Source organism: Trichechus manatus, unplaced genomic scaffold, assembly GCF_000243295.1.
Source record: "Trichechus manatus latirostris isolate Lorelei unplaced genomic scaffold, TriManLat1.0 scaffold00273, whole genome shotgun sequence".
NCBI classification, from domain to species: Eukaryota; Metazoa; Chordata; class Mammalia; order Sirenia; family Trichechidae; genus Trichechus; species Trichechus manatus.
Window position 1 is genome coordinate 560,617 of NW_004444209.1, and position 18,321 is coordinate 578,937.

Sequence of the window (18,321 nt, forward strand, 5' to 3'; positions counted from 1 at the left end):
CTAGACCTTTGTTTTTATCATGTCCTTAGCTTGGAATTCTCTCCTACTGTCAGTTCAAATCTGAAACTTGATGCCATCTTCTTTCTAGTGATTTTCCCAATAATCTGAGCTTTAAGTCCTCACTCTTCTTTGCAATCACTTTTCTTTTGTAGAGCCTGTGCTCATGCTGCCTTATGCTGGGTCTTAACTCCCTTATTAGACCAGAAACTCTTTGAAAACAGGAGCCAGGCCTTACAAACTATTTTTTCTGACACAGTGTTTGGCATCACGTAGGCATTTAATAGATCACCAGTTGCCAAATGTGTCAATTCAAAAGACCCCATTTTTTCAACAAAAATTGTATTTCAGTTTACTCTGCAGACAGAAAGTGCATATACCAAAATGTTCAGTTCAATTAATTTTTGCAAACAGAACACACTCTCCAACCAGCTCCCAGAATAAGAAACAACGTAATCAGAACCTCAAAATCTCAGAAGCACCCCTAAAACCAGAACCCAGTTGCCATCTAGTGAATTCGGACTCACAGTGACCCCCATGTGTGTCAGAGTAGAACTGTGCTCCACAGGGTTTTCAATGGCTGATTTTTCGGAAGTAGATAGACAAGCCTTCCTTCGTGGATGCCTCTGGGTGGATCTGAACCTCAAGCCTTTCAGTTAGCAGTCAATCCCATTACACGATACTTATAGTTTTAGTATACACAAGAAGAGTGAGAATATATATTTGTAGATCCCTCATAATATCTCTGCTCAGTAAGCCCTTCCCCTCCAACCCCAAAGACCGAGAACACAGGGAGGGAGAGAGAGGGAGAGATAGGAAGAGAGAGAAAGATTAGGAACGACTGTAATAGGTATTTCTTTATAAATGAATGTATGAAGACAAAAACCTACACTTTGGAAAACGCATGTTAGTACCAAATTGTGAAAGAGCTAGTGATCCTTCATTTTAAAAATCTGTACTACACGTGCAATTCTAGTAGAGCTCTCATCAACGTCGGTCAACTCGCAGAACCCATCTCCTAAAATTCAACATGGCTGCATGCATATGTATATAAGCAACATGGCCGCTCTGCCAACTACCAAGATGGCAACCGCGGCTTCACCGTACCAGGAAGCACGAGAGAACGCCCGTAAAGAATATACACTGTATCCGCCATTCTGCCAACACCTAAGGTGGCTCGATTTCAGCTTCAAAGTGAGCGCGAAACCGGAAATGGCTTTTTCTTCTTGCACAGCTCCCGGGATCCCTTTCCGGTTAGCTTTGGGGTGTCCGCGTTGGAAGAGGGTATTTCCTGAAAAGAGGGCTGGGAGGTGTTTGTCCACCGCGCCTGATTCGAGACGCGTCCGCGCCGGGAGACTAGAATGTCCGACACGTGGAGCTCTATCCAGGCCCACAAAAAGCAGCTGGACTCGCTGAGGGAGAGGTTACAGCGGAGGCGGAAGCAGGACTCGGGGCACTTGGGTGAGGCGCAGGGCTGTCCGGGCCAGTGGCCCGCCGGGGAGGTTGGGAGGGACCCCTGAAGAAGAAGACAGTTCCCAGGTCGGGGCCCTTCCCCAAACCGCCATTTCTTTCCCGCCTCGTACATTGCCACGTCCCTCCCCTCAGCGTCACAGACTCTTCGCTCTCCTGCAAGTACTTGACCATCGCTCCCTACCCCGGGTCTGGGGTCCTCCAGTTCTCTTTTCCCGGACGCCGAAGCCCCATCCCGGTCGGTCCAGTCGGCTTCTCTTCATCTGCGAGAACTTCGCCTTTGGGATATTTCTCAGGCCCCTACCCCATGAATCATGACCAGGAAGCCCCCTTTCTGGTGTTTCCTCGGCGCTTTGTTCTTTCCTCGTTGAAGTCGTCATTTCTTTGCGACTCGACACTGCTAGCAGGGACCAAAACTTTATATTTACAGTGCCTAGCTCATGGCCCGCACCGAGTTGGCACTCGGTGTTGGTAAATGAGCAGGAGCCCTGGAGGCACAGTGGTTAAGCGCTGGGCGGCTAACTGAAAGGTAAGCGGTTCGAACCCACCAGCCGCTCCGCGGGAGAAAGATGTGGCAGTCTGCTTTCTGTAAAAATTACTCAAAAAACCAAACCCATTGTCAGCAAGTCGATTCGGGACTCCTAGCGACCCTATAAGACAGAGTAGAACTGCCCCGTAGGGTTTCCAAGGCTGTAATCTTGACAGAAGCAGACTGCCATATCTTTGTCCCGCAGAGCAGCTGGTGGGTTAGAACCTCCAACCTTTCGGTTGGCGGCCGAGCGCTTTAACCACTGCGCAACCAGTGCGCCTTTCTGTAAAGATTACAGCCTATGAAACCCTCTGGGGCAGTTCAATTCTGTCCTGTAGGGTAGCTATGAGTGGAAATGAACTCGATGGCAGTGGTTGTTTTTTTTTTTTTTTTGGTTGCTGAATGAGTGGGGAAACTGGAGTTGTCTTAGTCATTTACATAGTCGATTCCGACTCACAGCGACCTTACAGGATACAGTACAACTGCCGCATGAGATTTCCAAGGAGTTACTGGTAGATTCAGACTGCCGACCTTTTGGTTAGCAGCGTTAGCTCTTAACCACTAGGCCACCAGGGCTCCAGTCACTTACATCCCAAACAAGAATCTGAAAACATTTGTTTTGGGTTTTTAAACTTTCTCCCCTCCAGCTGTCCCCTTTGTCACAGTCATAAAACTCGAAGGGACATCAATAGAGTATCAAGTTTTACCCTATCTCCCACCCCTGCACAAGCACTGGACTATTTAAGGTAAATAACACAGTGAATCCATACCATCTCTGGTGGTTTATTTCAGTGTTTATTAGTATGCTGGAGTCTGTCTAAATCTTGCCTAGATGGATATTAGGTGCATGCACTCATATTCTGGTCCCTGGAACTGAAAGATGCTCTGGCAGGATTCTCATACCATAATTAATAACATCAAGTGAGTATCTACAGTGTGCACAAATCTAGTTAGACAAAAATAAGACATTGTCCCTGCATTCAAAGTTAAAAATTTAGTTGGAGATAAAGGATGGATGCTTATAAAAAGTCAGCTATACAGTATGATATATGTAAAGCACCAAGTGAATGAATAAATCCACAATTGGTACAGTGAAGGGAGAAGTAACAAGAGCTAGTTTAGTCAGTGAAGGACATCATGGGGGAGTTGGCCCTTGAATTTCCAGCTTTGAAGGATATATAGGATTTAGACAATTAAAGAGAAGGTAAGAGGGAGGGGTAAGGAGAGGCTGAAGTGCAAGTCATATGATCAGAGGATAAATAGTAGTCAAGCATTGAAGTAGGTACTGAATTACCCAAGAGCGGGAATTTTTTTCTTCATCTATAAACTTCAAATCCTTTGACTTCTTGTTGTAGGTCCAGTTTTCTGTTTTTTCTTATTCTTTCAGACCTGTCTCTGATTTTTTTTTTTTTTTGGGGGGGGTGGTAAATATATAGGTAACAAAATATTTGCCATTTCAGCAGTCTTCCCATGTATAGTTCACTGACATTAAATATGTTCATCATGTTGTTCAACCATTACCATTCCAAGTTTTTCCATCACCCTTAATAGAAGCTTGGTGCTGTTTCAGAACTTTTTATTATGCACTTCAATTTTATATAGAAAACATGACTCTTACATCTCTTTTACAGGCGGTCCCCAGATTACTAACGAGTTCCACTCCTAAATCTGTTTTTAAGTCGAGTTTGTGTGTTAAGTCAGAACAGTTAGGTATGGTTGGTATCTAATGTCAGTCAAATGCTTGTCTTAACATATAGTATACAGTGTACTTTTCTATGCATAAAAACATTAAAGAAACACTTCCATATACACGGAAACCCTGGTGGTGTAGTGGTTAAGAGTTCAGCTGCTAACCAAAAGGTTGGCAGTTAGAATCCACCAGCCACTCCTTAGAAACCCTATAGGCAGTTCTGCTGTTCTATAGGGTTCTGAGTTGGAATCAACTTTTTTGCATTGATAAGAATGTGACGGCGTTAAGTAAGTGCATTTCTTCTAGAAATATTTGTTTAATTGTAGTATGCAATAATTTGTTTTTCCCTTTTGCAATGACAATTGGAAAAGGGGACCTGAGGATCCCAAGTTGTCATTTGCTTCAACAGAGTAATCTCAATTTTAAAAAAAAAAAAAACATAATGCACTACATCATTGACTTTTGTGTTCAGCTTTGTCTTTCTGTCACTTTTGTGACAAGCCATCTTCTACCTATTGTTTCCCGTTATAATTATTCCCTGCCATATTTCTTTGTATTTGTCCATTTTTGAGTTCGTACTCTTTAGATGGATGGTTCTGATTGCTCTTGGTCATTTAAGTTCCATTTCACTTCTCCATGGTATTAGTCACACTTTGGAATTAGCCAGGCTTTGTGCCATATGCAAACCTGACCACTGTAGTCTCAATACTCTCATCCAGATTAAATTGGATTAGAAGCAGTGTGATTAGAACCATTAGGTTAGAAGCAGAGTGTTGACATAGTTGCCAGCATAGTAGAGACACTCAGTAAATGTGTTGAATTAATAAATGAATAAACACTTTCTGAAGGAGTTGGAGCCCAGTGGTTCTTAATCATTTTGTAGACAGTAACCCATTTTAAGAATGATAAAATGTTAAGATCTTCTTTTCAGATGTGTAAGCATGTTGAGTAATGTTGAAAACAAAACTGTATTCTCCCTTGAATGTAAATATTCTTCGAATGTAAATATCTGTTGACATGCACATCCACCTAATAATATGGATAAGACTCCTATAAAATGATTTTTGAGGTTGTCATTACACGTATATTGTCTTCTGATCTAGAGTTTTGATACCATAGTATTGTGGGAATAGGTAGAGATGAAACATACAAATTAAACTAGCCTATGACTGTTCTTTTCTTCAGTTATTTTGATTATTGCAAATAATATATTTCTTTGAGCTATAGGATTCTTAGGAAAACACTGTGAAACACACTCTGTTAGCTAAGTAATCAAGGTGTGTAAGATGTAACTAAAGGCTTGATTAAAAAAAAAAGTTTAGATTGTTCAGTTCTTTGCTCACAGGAAGTAAAAAATTTCCTGCCACATCTTGGTCTTTACAGCATTACTGAGATCTGATACATAATTATTTACTACAGAGCTCAATTTTAAAAGACAAGAATATAAAATGCACTAAAATGTATCCATGTCAAAGTGCTATGGGCAAAGAATGTTTGGGAAACCTTTGTTAGCTTGGCATTCCGTTAGATGTATTAAGTGCTTGGCTGCTAAATGAAAGGTTGGTGGTTCGAACCCACCCAGCGGCTCTGCAGGAGAAAGATCTGCTGATATGCTCCTGTAAAGGTTACAGCCTAGAAAACCTTATAGCACAGTTCTACTCTGTTACATGGGGTTGCTGTGAGTTGGAATCGACTCAACTGCATCTAACAATAACAATTTTTTTTTTTTAACTTCAGCTTTTTGAAATGAGGATTATTACTTCAATAAAACTTGATTTCATTTTGATTGAAACAAAATAGATTTGGCCAGGCTTAGCACATGGTAAAAAGACATGGTGGCACAGTGGTTAATCACTCAGCTGCTAACTGAAAGGTCAGCATTTGGAACCCACCAGCTGCTCCGTGGGAGAAAGATGAGGCAGTCTGCTTCTGTAAAGATTTACAGCCTTGGAAACCCTATGGGGCTGTTCTTCTCTGTCCTGTAGGGTCGCTATGAGTCAGAATTGACTCAATAGCAACAGGTTTAACACATGGTAAATATGTGAACTGCTCCAATATATTTCATCAGTGAGATTTAAGATATGCATATAGTCGTTGATATACTTTAGGAGTCAGCAGCTTAGTAGACCATGCTTTTATGTCTTCAACCTAATGTTTATCTTCCTCGGAGAACTTAACCAAAGAATAAACTCAGGTGTTATTTATTACCTTGCTAAACCCAGAACCTACAGTTTTTCATTAGATTAGAAGCAGAGTGTCAACATAGTTGCCAGCCTAGTAGAGGCACTCAGTAAATGTGTTGAATTAATAGATGAATAAATACTTTCTGAAGGAGTTGGAGCCCAGTGGTTCTTAATCATTTTGTAGACAGTAACCCATTTTAAGAATGATAAAATGTTAGCCTTTTTTCCAGATGTGTATGTATGGGCAAAAATTTGCATATGACTTTAGGGAATTCACAGAACAGCTAAAAGCCAATCCATGAAAAACAATTACATTAATCAGCTGTTAAATTTTGGCCACAACATTAAACATGAGCTTCCTCCCCCCGCCCACCCGGCCCTGCAAAAAAATCTTAAAAGAGGTATTTTCACCTGCAGTATCCTGAATGTCATGAAAAGAAAATTGCCAAAAGGTGTTACCAACAGAGGGATTCATAATTAGAATTACATCACCAGGTTATTTTTTAAAAGAGCAGTACTAAAACAAGCAATTAGTCAAATTACCAAAGAGAAAAAAAGGTCAGAAGCCAGTTTTAGGGATTGAAAGTGAATGTTATGGTGTTTTGTTTTGTTTTTTGGAGCCCTGGTGGGGCAGTGGTTAAGACTGCCTTCTAACCAAAAAGGTGGGCAGTTTGAATCCATCAGCCACTCCTTGGAAATCCTATGGGGCAGTTCTGCTCTGTCCTATAGGGCCACTAAATTGGGATAGACTCGAGAGCAACAGGTTTGGGTTTTTTTGGTTTGCTTTTTTTAATAGACTTCTTGCTTATGTTAAGAAAAAAGATACATTACTCAAAGAATATCTAAATTTGATCATTAATTGGAGAAAGTGAAAACTATATAAGAATTGTTTATATCATTACATTCTTAATAGTATCAGTAGATTAATTAAATGACTTAAAAAGTGCATTTCCAGTTTTTTGACACTGATGGGAGAAAAGAATGCTTTTTCTGAGATAATGTCTGATAGCGTGTTTAAAGTCTAGATAAAAAATGTGTAAGTCTTATTTTGGGTATAACAACATTTTTTGTGAAAGGTTGGGTAAACTGTTCACTTGACAGGAAGGAAAATGAGAGCAGTAACATCTAATTTTATATGTTGGTTTTATTTTATATCTAAAAATAGATGTAACAACATCAGAATAATAGATTGCTTTTTTTCTTTGAACTTTTAGATTCTGGGGTTCATTTAAAATGATCCTAATAATGGGGAAATGTTTGTCAAAGAAATAATGTAGTACCACTGCATTTTTAAGCAAAGTCGGAATTGACTCTGGCATCTGGTTTTTAGTTTGTGTTTAAAAACCATTATTTGTGGCAGTAATGGAACATAATGTGGCAGTGATTAGCTATCTTCCCACACAAAATTTGGGTTAGATTAAATTAATAAGAACATTCCTGAAGCATTGATTGGAAATTTGGAATCACGGAAAATGCTCAGTCATTTGACGTTTATTCTGATCTATGACACTTTTTAGATTATTTTCATCTAAGTCACACAGACAAGAAAGAAGTAAAATATTTTATGCAAAATCAAGATGTAACAGGGATTGTCTATAGGAGGCTTAGGCCTTTGTTAACAAAATAAAACTCATGCTAATGGCATACTTTGCCCAATGCAAAGTTCGAACATAAAGGGGAAAATGGATAATTTATGACTTATCTAAAATATTAAAAATTTCAAAATTTGTCTTAACAAAGGAAAGGACCCATTTGCTGAGTGTTGATTTAAAACATATCCACATCTTCCTTTAGCCCCAGTATCTATTATCAGAATCCTTAGTTTTATAGCTTATATGATCTGTTTACTCCCTTTGGCATATTTTATGAGCTAAAAGGGTCAATCTGTAATGCATAACATTAAATTTGTGGGTATAATGTCTGAAATGCACATTTTAAGCACATCATGTTTTTTGCTGCCTTAATAAGGAAATTTAACATTGATTGTGCTCAGGTTGCCTAATGAAAGACGTTTTTGAATACTTCAAAAAAAATTTAAAACTTGACTGATAAAAGGAAGTTCAGTATATAAGTTGTAATATTTTACTCTTCTTACACCACAAGTGTATTTTAGACTTGTGGAATCTCTGAATGGTAAGAGATTTCAGTAGTCACCAATCCAGTTCTGTTCAATGAAGGCATTTTGTCTAGTCCAAGTAAGCTAAATAGTAATTGTCACTTTTTTACATATTTTTAGCTTAGGTCAGTTATTCTAAAGTCTTTGTAATCCAGTCCTTCAAAATGCTTCCATATATACATCACTTCTTTGCCAAAACGAAGAACTTATACCATCAGTTCATCTGGCAAATGTTCCAATCTAAGATTCAGCAGAATATAAAGGAATCCTAAGAAATAAACAAGATGAAGAAAGTTCTATCAATTATTTAACATTTCCAGTTAAGATGGAACTGGGGAGTCGTTTTCCTAATGTTGTGTGCCTTCAAGCTGAATCTGACTCAGTGACCCTATAAACAGAATAGAACTGCCCCATAGGGTTTCCTAGGCTGTAATCTTTATGGGAGCAAATTGGCAGGTCTCTTCTCCCGTGGAATTGCTTATTTTCATAAAATACAGCTGTTTCAGCAAGGTGTTTGGTGTATTTTGGCTCCATTTTCCTTAGAACCTCTGAGTCAAATTTTACTAGATTCAGTGCCATTAGAGTAGAAATTTCTTGTTAACTAAAATATTTTTAAAATATAAACTAATGGCCTACTGTATATTATTTAGTTCAACAGAATTCCAAATCCTGGCAATTTATCTTAATATTTCATCTATATTTTAACTAAATACCCACAGATATGAGGCTTTCCCAAAGGCAATATCCTAATTTAGTTTCTTATCTGATGTTACTGATTTTCTAATCAGCTCCCTTCCGTATTTCTTGTAATTTTGGTTTGCTTTTTGCAAATTCCCTAAACTTCTGTTTATCTGGAAATGCCCTAATTTCGCCATCATATTTGAGAGACAGTTTTGCTGGATATATAATTCTTGGCTGGCAATTTTTTTCCTTCAAGGCTTATATATGTCATCCCATTGCCTTCTTGCCTGCATGGTTTCTGCTGAGTAGTCTGAGCTTATTCTTATTGACTCTCTTTTGCGGATGACTTTTTGTTTATCTCTAGCAACTCTTAAAATTCTCTTTTATCTTTGGTTTTGGCAAGTTTGATTATAATATGTCTTGGTGATTTTCTTTTGGGAGCTACCTTATGTGGGGTTCGATGAGCATCTTGGATGGATATCTTGTCATCTTTTACGATATCAGGGAAGTTTTCTGCCAACAAATCCAACAATTCTCTCTGTATTTTCTGTTATCCCCACCCGTACTGGTACTCCAGTCACTCGTAGGTTATTCCTCTTGATAAGAGTCCCACATAATTCTTAGGGTTTCTTCATTTTTTTAAATCCTTTTATCTGATTTTTCCTCAAATAAGTTGGTATCAAGTGCTTTATCTTCAGTCTCACTAATTCTGACTTCCATTGCCTCAGTTCTGCCCCTATGACTTTCTATTGAGTTGTCTAATTCTGAAATTTTATTGTTAATCTTCTGGATTTCTGATTGCTGTCTCTTTATGGATTCTTGCAGCATGTTAAATTTTTTAATTTTCTCTATTGCATGTTCTGCATTTTGCTTAATTTCCTTCCTAATTTCTTAAAGAGCTCTGTATATTAATCTTTTGTATTCTGCCTCCAGTAATTCCAAGAAATTTTCCTTCTCTGGAATATTTCTAGATTCTTTATTTTGGGGGCTTGCTGAAGCCATCATGGATTGCCTCTTTATGTGATTTGATATTGACTCGTCTCTGAGCCATCAATGAGTTATTGTATTTATTTATTTTATGTTTGCTTATTGTGTCCTAACTTCTTGTTTTGATATGCCCAAATAGGCTGTTCGTATTAGCTAGTTTGATTATTGGCACCTTTGAAGCTCTAGTATCGTGTCACCAGGTGGTTAGATTTGTTACTAGGTATGTGAGCTCAGGAGTCCGCCCACTCTTTCTGTATGGATTCAGCTCAGGTGCCCAGGTAGATAGCCACCAAGTGTGTGGTGTCGGCTCTCACTTACAGTCCTAGTCAGGCATGGGTGATTGGTGTAGGCACAGGCATCTGGCCGCAGCAGGGGGACACACTCTGAGCAAGGCAGGGGGCTGATGGCCACCCTCAGGTGTCCAGGAGGAAGGCGTGTCCCTGTTCCCCAGAGCGTGTAGATGGGTGGATTTTGCAGCCAGACTATGAGCACCTAATGCTGTTGACTGTAAGGACTGGGGGCACCTCTTATTCGTGGGCCCCTATCGCAGGCAGCTAGTGGCATGGGTGGAGCCACCACTCCTCAGGCCCCTGATGTGGGTAGGTGAAGACCCTGCTTAATGGGCAGAGCAGTGTCAAATGTCAAGAACCTACCACTTTACAGCTGAAACAGTTGAAGTTAGAGTTCTGATATATACCCTGTTGTACTGTGGTAATGAGGGCCTACGCTGTTGAGATAGGCCCACACAAGTCTATGCAGGGGGAAAGGCACTCAAAGTCCGTGGATCCTTTATGCCTGTACCTAGGCAAAAGAGCTGTGCCTACCCTGGGTTCCTGGCTTAGGGGAACCAGTAGTTTATTTTTTCCCGTTTGTTAATTTGTTCACTCTCCAAGACAGGGAGAATGGCTCCGGGCATGTGATGGACTCTACTCCCAGCCCAGGGGACTCAGCAATTGCTGAAGCAGGTCCGGGACCCAGTGCAGAGCAGGGAGCGGGGAGGTAAATGGGAGAGAGGTTTTTCCCTAAGAGGGTGTTTTTGATCCGCACGATAAGCCGAATGCAAGTGCTTTCGTGGAGGGCTGCTTCTCATTGGTTCTGGGTGGCCACGTAGAGCCTCTGGTGCTGGGTCTCCCCCCATGTGGAAAACGTGCCGTCCGCACACAGCTGCTTTCCTGCCTCACTGCTCCACCCCCGAGCTGCCCAGGCCTGAAGGGCTCAGGCTCTTGTTGGGGTCAGGTCTGGCAACTCCTTGCTGCTTCAGAACCATCTCTCCCTCCCCCTACCACTCAGTCTGGTTCCTCAACTCTGCCTTTGATATTCAGGGCTCCCAGATTGCCATATATAATCGAATCACTTGTTTTTTTGGGTCTTTGTTGTAAGAGGGTCCACCGGAAGCGTCTGACTACTCTGCCATCTTGGCCCCGCCTCCTAATTTGAGTTTCTTGAAATCTTACTAAGGCTATGATGGCTGCCCAGCTTGTGAAGTAACAGATGATAAAAATACACAGCCAGGAAACATCATTTGGTGATGGGGGCTTCAGCAAAATATTACAGGATTTTTTTTGAGTGTTAAGGGTCACATTGTTTGGCCTCCCCCAGCACTGTCGTTTGTGTAGTCCCTGAAGTCCAGTGGTCTCAAACCATTACAATTTGAACTTCATACCTGAAAAAGATAATCTGATCTCAGCTTAGGTTGAAAATATTTCTAGTTTTTACTAAAATACAGGTTGATTGTATCAGTTGTCATTTAGAGTAACTGAAGGGAGGTAGAAGGAGCATTTAAATCTACCATGTTGCTAATTTCCTTTGAATCACAGCAAAGACAAGAAATTAGGAAAGCATCTCTTACCCAATAGACAAAGGATGGGCAGGTCCCTGAATATCCAGGATTATCTTGGCAAAGCAGTGAATGCTTGAGTATGATTGAGGAAAGGTAATCTAGTGCTAAAGTTGGTCAGAGAATTTCTTGCATGAAACTGTGTGCTGAGAATGCTGGAAAATTTGACTCCTGAGGAATGTATAGACTGGCATTTGTTGCCTTTTTTCATTTTCCCTTGTGCCTTTCACTCCTAGATCTACGGAATCCAGAGGCAGCACTGTCCCCAACCTTCCGTAGTGATAGCCCAGTGCCTACTGTACCCACCTCTGGTGGCCTTAAGCCCAGTACAGCTTCAGCAGTTCCTGAACTAGCTACAGACCCCGAGTTAGAGAAGAAGTTGCTACACCACCTCTCTGATCTGGCCCTAACATTACCCACTGATGCCATGTCCATCCGTCTCGCCATCTCCACGGTAATGACCTTATACACAGGGTTGGGGTCTACCACTTCTTCAGTTCATGGTCAGTGTCTTATTGCCATCCCCTTCTTCCCCAGCCAGATGCCCCTGCCACTCAAGATGGGGTGGAAAGCCTTCTACAGAAGTTTGCAGCTCAGGAGTTGATTGAGGTAAAGCGAGGCCTCCTGCAAGATGAGGCACATCCCACTCTTGTGACCTATGCTGACCATTCCAAGCTCTCTGCCATGATGGGCGCTGTGGCAGAAAAAAAGGGCCCTGGGGAGGTAGCAGGGACCATCTCAGGACAGAAGCGACGTGCAGAACAGGACTCAACTACAGTAGCTGCCTTTGCCAGTTCTTTGGCCTCTGGTTTGGCCTCTTCAGTATCAGAACCAACCAAGGAGCCAGCCAAGAAATCAAGGAAACATGCTGCCTCAGATGTTGATCTGGAGATAGAAAGCCTTCTGAACCAACAGTCCACTAAGGAACAACAGAGCAAGAAGGTAGGTGTCAGAATGGAAATACTTTCACGCATACGCTCTGAATCATAGCTTTGAGAGGGATTTACCTCTAGGGAAAGAGCAGTTCTTAGAATTGAGAGTTTAAAGCAATGGGTAGAATGATTTTGCCCCACCAAGGGGCATTTGGCAATATCTAGAAACATTTTTGGTTATCACAACTCAAGGGATGGCTACTGGCATCTAGTGGATAGAGGCCAGATATGCTGCTAAACATCCTACAGTACACAAGACAGCCCCCCACAAAAGAATTACGCAGCCCAAAATGTCAGTAATGCCAAAATTGAGAAGTCCAGGTTTAGAGAATCTTAGCCATTGAATCTGTTCAAGAGAATCCTCGGATCAAGACAAGAGGAACTCAAATACAGAAATATAGGGAGATAAGTACTGGAAGATAGTCATGGACCAATAATTATGGAAACTGATGATTAAATGATGTGATTTGGCACTGTAATGATTCTGAGTATAGATATTGGACAGGCATGAGTTCTTATTCCATCTGCTACTTCTAGCTGTGAACTTAATTTCTCCTGAGCCTTAGTCTTCTCATTTGTAAAATGAGGATAACCAGGATACCTTTCTTTATAGAATTGTTACAGGGTCAGTTAAACAGTAAAATGTTTAGCACCTGGGCTCAGTACCCAATAAGTATAAGTGATTTTTATGGGAAGGAATGCTTTCCTGGAAGGGGGAGGTTAATGCTTAGCAGTAGGAACTAGGCCTCTTATATTTTAATTCTATCCCAAATGTGAGGAGGGGCTGAACCCTGACAAAATCTTTTCTCATAGGGCTCCCGTTTTCCCATATTAAATTAGTTCATTCACCCTTCAGAGGACATTAATGTCAAGTAGTGTGCAGAGGTGGTTTTAAGAACTGGTTTGATCTACACATACTTTTAAGTCCAAGGCTGCTTTTGTTACAGGTCAGTCAGGAGATCTTAGAGCTATTAAATACTACAACAGCCAAGGAACAATCCATTGTTGAAAAGTTTCGCTCTCGAGGCCGGGCCCAAGTGCAAGAATTCTGTGACTACGGAACCAAGGAGGAGTGCATGAAAGCCAGTGATGCTGACCGGCCCTGTCGCAAGCTGCACTTCAGGTCTCTTGGGAGGGAAAGAGGTGGGATCCGTCTCCTAGAAGAAGTTGTTCCTGTTCATCACACTCCTTGCAGAGTCTTTTGGGGTTCTGTCTCTAATCTGATTAGTTTTTGGTTTGTCTAAGCCCTCCAGACTTAGAGGTATACTTCAGAAGTGGTATTCTGTGGACGGGAATAGAGACTTCCTCCCCAATAGATGTGAGATTTTTAAATGTCCTGCCAGAATGTCCTTTCCTCTTGCTGTAGCAATGCATCACTGTCTGAGCCTTAGCGAAATTTAAAGTTCTCTGGAAGGAGTATGATTTTAGGAGAAATAGAACCCAGACTCTTGGGTCACAGTATTTTACTCTGCTCTAACCAGCAAGTTCTTTCTTCCTGTTACTGCTTTCTTTCCTGTCTTAAGATAAGGAAGCTAAGTCTTTGCTCAGAGAGGAATTACAGTCTTCTTTAATGTGAATTATGCATTTCTATGTCACCTGCCTCCCTTCTGTTAAAACTCTTGGAAGCTCTGATAGAGAAAATTAGGAGGGAGAAGTGGGGGAAAAGACAGGAAATTTTTAAACAATTTGGAACTTGAACTGTATGGCCTAATTCTGGAACACTATTTTGCTTCTGATTCTTGCTTTTTATTTCCCCAGACGAATCATCAATAAACACACTGATGAGTCTTTAGGTGACTGCTCTTTCCTTAACACATGTTTCCACATGGATACCTGCAAGTATGTTCACTATGAAATTGATGCCTGCATGGATTCTGAGGCTCCTGGCAGCAAAGACCATACACCAAGCCAGGAGCTTGCTCTTACACAGAGTGTTGGAGGTGACTCCAGTGCAGACCGGCTCTTCCCACCTCAGGTACTTGTCTGCTCAGAAAACTCACCTCAGCTTATGGACTTAAGTCCGAGTAGTACAGCCATATATGTAGGAAAGCAGGACATAATTCGACAATCTGTCTTGCTGATGGGAATAGAGTGGGATAGATATGTTTATAAGGGAGTAGGAAAACCAGTGGAAAAAAGGGTCTGGGGCCATGAATCTGAGAGTGAAGAAAGGGAAGATGACCAAATACCACCTCATGCAGTGGATCTGTTGTGATATCCGCTACCTGGACGTCAGTATCTTGGGCAAGTTTGCAGTTGTGATGGCTGACCCACCCTGGGATATTCACATGGAGCTGCCCTATGGGACCCTGACAGATGATGAGATGCGCAGGCTCAACATACCAGTACTGCAGGATGATGGCTTTCTCTTCCTCTGGGTCACAGGCAGGTAATGCAGTTCAAAGATACACAGTTACGGGCAGATATAGTCCAGAGTGAGTACTGGGTGGGAGATAAAATCCTGGGTTTTCCTAGCCTTGCTATTAGGTGTATGACTGATTCAGCCTTTTTTTGCCTACTGAGACCTAATGTCTATTTATAACACAAACGATGCCTTCAATTATATTTAACTCTACATTTATTCCTTGAGAAAGGTAAGGTCATTGAGAATAGGTACACTGTTTTATTTTTTATTCTTAGATCTACCCTGTTTCCCTAATGGTATCTTTGCATGTAAAAATTCATTGAATGTCTACTGAAAAAAAATTTCTAATATTTACAACATTTATCAAATATTTTGGAGGGAGAAAAAATAATGGGTATGAAAGTAGCTATTAACCCTTATTTCTTTCTAGGGCCATGGAGTTGGGCAGAGAATGCCTGAACCTCTGGGGGTTAGTAATCATTTTGTTGCTTTCTTTTTAGAGAAATACATACATACTGCTGTAGTTACTGGATGTGTTCCCTTCTCCCAGAGCACTGTTCCCTGTAATTCTTTGCCTCTATAGATGATATTGCCCCTAAACCATGAAAGCCTAGTTAAAGCTCTAGTTTTCTTTTGTATGCCCCACAGTTATGAACGGGTAGATGAAATTATCTGGGTGAAGACAAATCAACTGCAACGCATCATTCGGACAGGCCGTACAGGTCACTGGTTGAACCATGGGAAGGAACACTGCTTGGTGAGCAGCAGTGGGGCCCAATTCAATAGGTGGAGCATAAAGAACAACTGTTTGCTTTCTTATTGAGAAAAAGTTCAAAAACTGGGGTTTCATAAGGTAATCTGTTCTCTGTGGTGAGCAGGTTGGTGTCAAAGGAAATCCCCAAGGCTTCAACCAGGGTCTGGACTGTGATGTGATTGTGGCTGAGGTATGTTTCCCCAGGCACCCAAAGCTTCTACACATTTTATCATATCAGTTACCCAAGTCAGGTGTATTCTTTATTCTGAGCTCTCTCATTTGGATCATAAATATAATGGGAAGGGCTAGAATTGCAATCTTGGGTAACTTAAAAGTAGCTAGAGCCTTTATTTTCTAGGTACGTTCCACCAGTCATAAACCAGATGAAATCTATGGCATGATCGAGAGACTGTCCCCTGGCACTCGCAAAATTGAGTTATTCGGACGACCACACAATGTGCAGCCCAACTGGTAAGGTGACCAGAGAACAGGTTAGCCCCATTAGTAGAGCTACACCTCACATTCCACTAGTCCATACATGGGCTTCAGAGGATTTATAAACTATCTAAACTTGTGTTTAAACTGTTTTACAGTTTTTTACCATTCAACAGAAACCCAAAAGGTTGTAGGACCCAAACCATACTCTCTAGGGTCGCCAATCTCTTAGAACCTAAGTCCTCAGTTATTCTGTGGGATGTGTTGGATGATTCACTAATCTGCCCCCAGGTGGTTACTAAGAATCTATTTGATCTGTCAACAATTGCCAACATACCAGTACTTTGACCCCTTTAATAGAATTTAAAAGATATGCTGCTAGCGTTTTACTTGTCCAGAAATACGCAGTGGCAGTAGCAACTTTGTGAAGTAGGCCTGGCTAGTCATCAGTTATTAACCCCTAGGTAATACAGATCCAGCCTGTTTTAACACCAGACTGCCCAATTCCTAACCGGTCATGCTATCATATACTGTTCTAATGTTAAAAGAATGGTATGAATATTTGATGAGATGATGGGCAGTCTTGGCAAAAGATACACATCTAACAATATTAAGCCCTTTAATTCTAGGATTTCTGTTTTCCCTTTTCTCCCCCTTGTTTCAGGATCACCCTTGGGAACCAACTGGATGGGATCCACCTACTAGACCCAGATGTAGTTGCCCGGTTCAAGCAAAGGTATCCAGATGGTATCATCTCTAAACCTAAGAATTTATAGAAGCACTTCCTTACAGAGATAAGGATCCACAGCCATGGCTCTGCAGGCTACACCTGAAGAGTAATATCATTGTACAATAGCTTCTTTCCTTATTTAAATAAAAGTTTGTATTGTAGTTGGGATTTCAGGGTTAAATCCTGGCTCTGTCACTTAATAGTATGTGATCTTGTACAATTGATCTCTCAGTATGTATAACTCCTTACATGTAAAATGGGAATATTACCAACCTCAACCTTGGGTGGTTTTAAGGGTCCAAATTAAATGGATTAAATGAATGCATGTAAAATATTCAAATGTTATTATTATAAAACAGGACTGTATGGAATCAAAGTGAATAGCAATTATTACTATGTGAACATGGTAGTTAAGAAGGGGGTTCTCCAGCATAGCATTTCTCAAGGTAAAATCTGAGTTTCACTTAAGTTAGCACAGAAACCCTGGTGGCATAGTGATTAAGAGCTGCGGCTGCTAACTAAACGGTCGGCAGTTTGAATCCACCAGGCGCTCCTTGGAAACCCTGTGGGGCGGTCTACTGTCCTTTAGGGTCACTATGAGTCAGAATCAACTTGACGGGAGCGGGTTTGGTTTTGGGTTATCACTGTTAGGGCTATAATGCTGTAAACGTCTGCTTATTTTGTTACAACTATGTGACCTCTGTTAGTCTTAATTTTTAGCTTATTTCCCAGGAAAATTAAATAAGCACATCTTTTCAGATTAAATAACTACCTAGGGTATATAGAGCATTAGCCTATATATTATGTAAGTGAAGACACCTCTGGCCTGTCTTTAAAAGATATTTCATCAAATACAAGTGAACGCAACTTCTTTAGACTTTGGTGAAACCTCTTATATTAATTTAAGGATGTAGGTTCTGCCTCTTACACACATAAGCTGTGAGAACTCAGATAAGACTACATAAACAATATTATTTGTAAGGAAACTCCTAGGTGGTGTTATTTCCCCTATAGCTCAGTGTGCCTGGTATGTTGAAAACCTTTGTTTTCAAAGTCATACGTAGATGTGACAGTTGTGATAGTAACAGTTCCTGTTTCAACACTAGAATGCAACTTTGCGTTCCCTTTAAAATGGATGCACACAGTGTTGTTTTTTCCTAGGCTCAAAGCTGAGTACTCTCCCATCATTGTAATAATCTTTTAGGCAAGTCCTATGACAGTTATACCAACAGATTTCCTCAAACATCACCCACCACCACCCTATCATCCGTATTTTCTGCTTGTCCATACTCCTTTCACCCTTTCCTCTGCTATCATCACTGGTATTTCTGCTTGTACTTGAAAATAAAAAGCAATTCCAGATTACAGCAAACTCAAGGACCCTGCTCCATAGTCTGACTCCTGTTGAAGGAAAAGGGGAGAAGCAGGAAGGGTCATCAGGTTGAGATCAGGCACCACCAGAAGCCCAGCTTGTGTTTCAAAAACAGGCTCCTGGACATACTCCCAGCACAGAAGTCTTCACTGGCTTGGAGAACAAGAAGGATTATTTCACAAATACCACTGTGTTTGAATTTCTAGAGGCTACCCAGGCCAAGAATACATCCCTAGGAGAGAA

The 18,321-nt window shown here is 41.0% G+C and overlaps 2 protein-coding genes across 8 annotated transcripts in view; one reads left to right on the top strand and one right to left on the bottom strand.

The window, feature by feature from the left end:
- METTL3 (methyltransferase 3, N6-adenosine-methyltransferase complex catalytic subunit) lies at nt 1–16,876 on the top strand. 4 transcript variants are annotated; one of them, XM_004389979.3, is made up of 11 exons: nt 1–1,458; nt 11,727–11,944; nt 12,028–12,432; nt 13,370–13,545; nt 14,181–14,397; nt 14,624–14,811; nt 15,218–15,256; nt 15,436–15,544; nt 15,666–15,731; nt 15,900–16,012; nt 16,641–16,876. In XM_004389979.3, the coding sequence occupies exons 1-11, from the start codon at nt 1,359–1,361 to the stop codon at nt 16,750–16,752; spliced, it is 1,743 nt and encodes a 580-aa protein (XP_004390036.1). In that variant the 5' UTR covers nt 1–1,358; the 3' UTR covers nt 16,753–16,876. The 4 variants fall into 4 exon arrangements, with proteins under 4 accessions (XP_004390036.1, XP_023580777.1, XP_023580778.1 ...); XM_023725010.1 differs by lacking the exon at nt 1–1,458 and adding an exon at nt 1,492–1,996 and having other exon boundaries at nt 16,641–16,774; XM_023725011.1 differs by lacking the exon at nt 1–1,458 and adding an exon at nt 2,368–2,742 and having other exon boundaries at nt 16,641–16,774.
- The window catches only part of TOX4 (TOX high mobility group box family member 4), a 17,821-nt gene continuing 15,992 nt past the window's right edge, over nt 16,493–18,321 (bottom strand). For 3 of the 4 annotated variants that reach the window (XM_004389981.2, XM_023725007.1, XM_023725008.1), the window contains one exon: nt 16,493–18,310. In XM_004389981.2, the coding sequence (XP_004390038.1) occupies nt 18,250–18,310 (61 nt within the window). In that variant the 3' untranslated portion in view covers nt 16,493–18,249. The remainder of the gene's footprint in view (nt 18,311–18,321) is intronic. The other variant, XM_004389980.2, reaches the window with a different exon arrangement.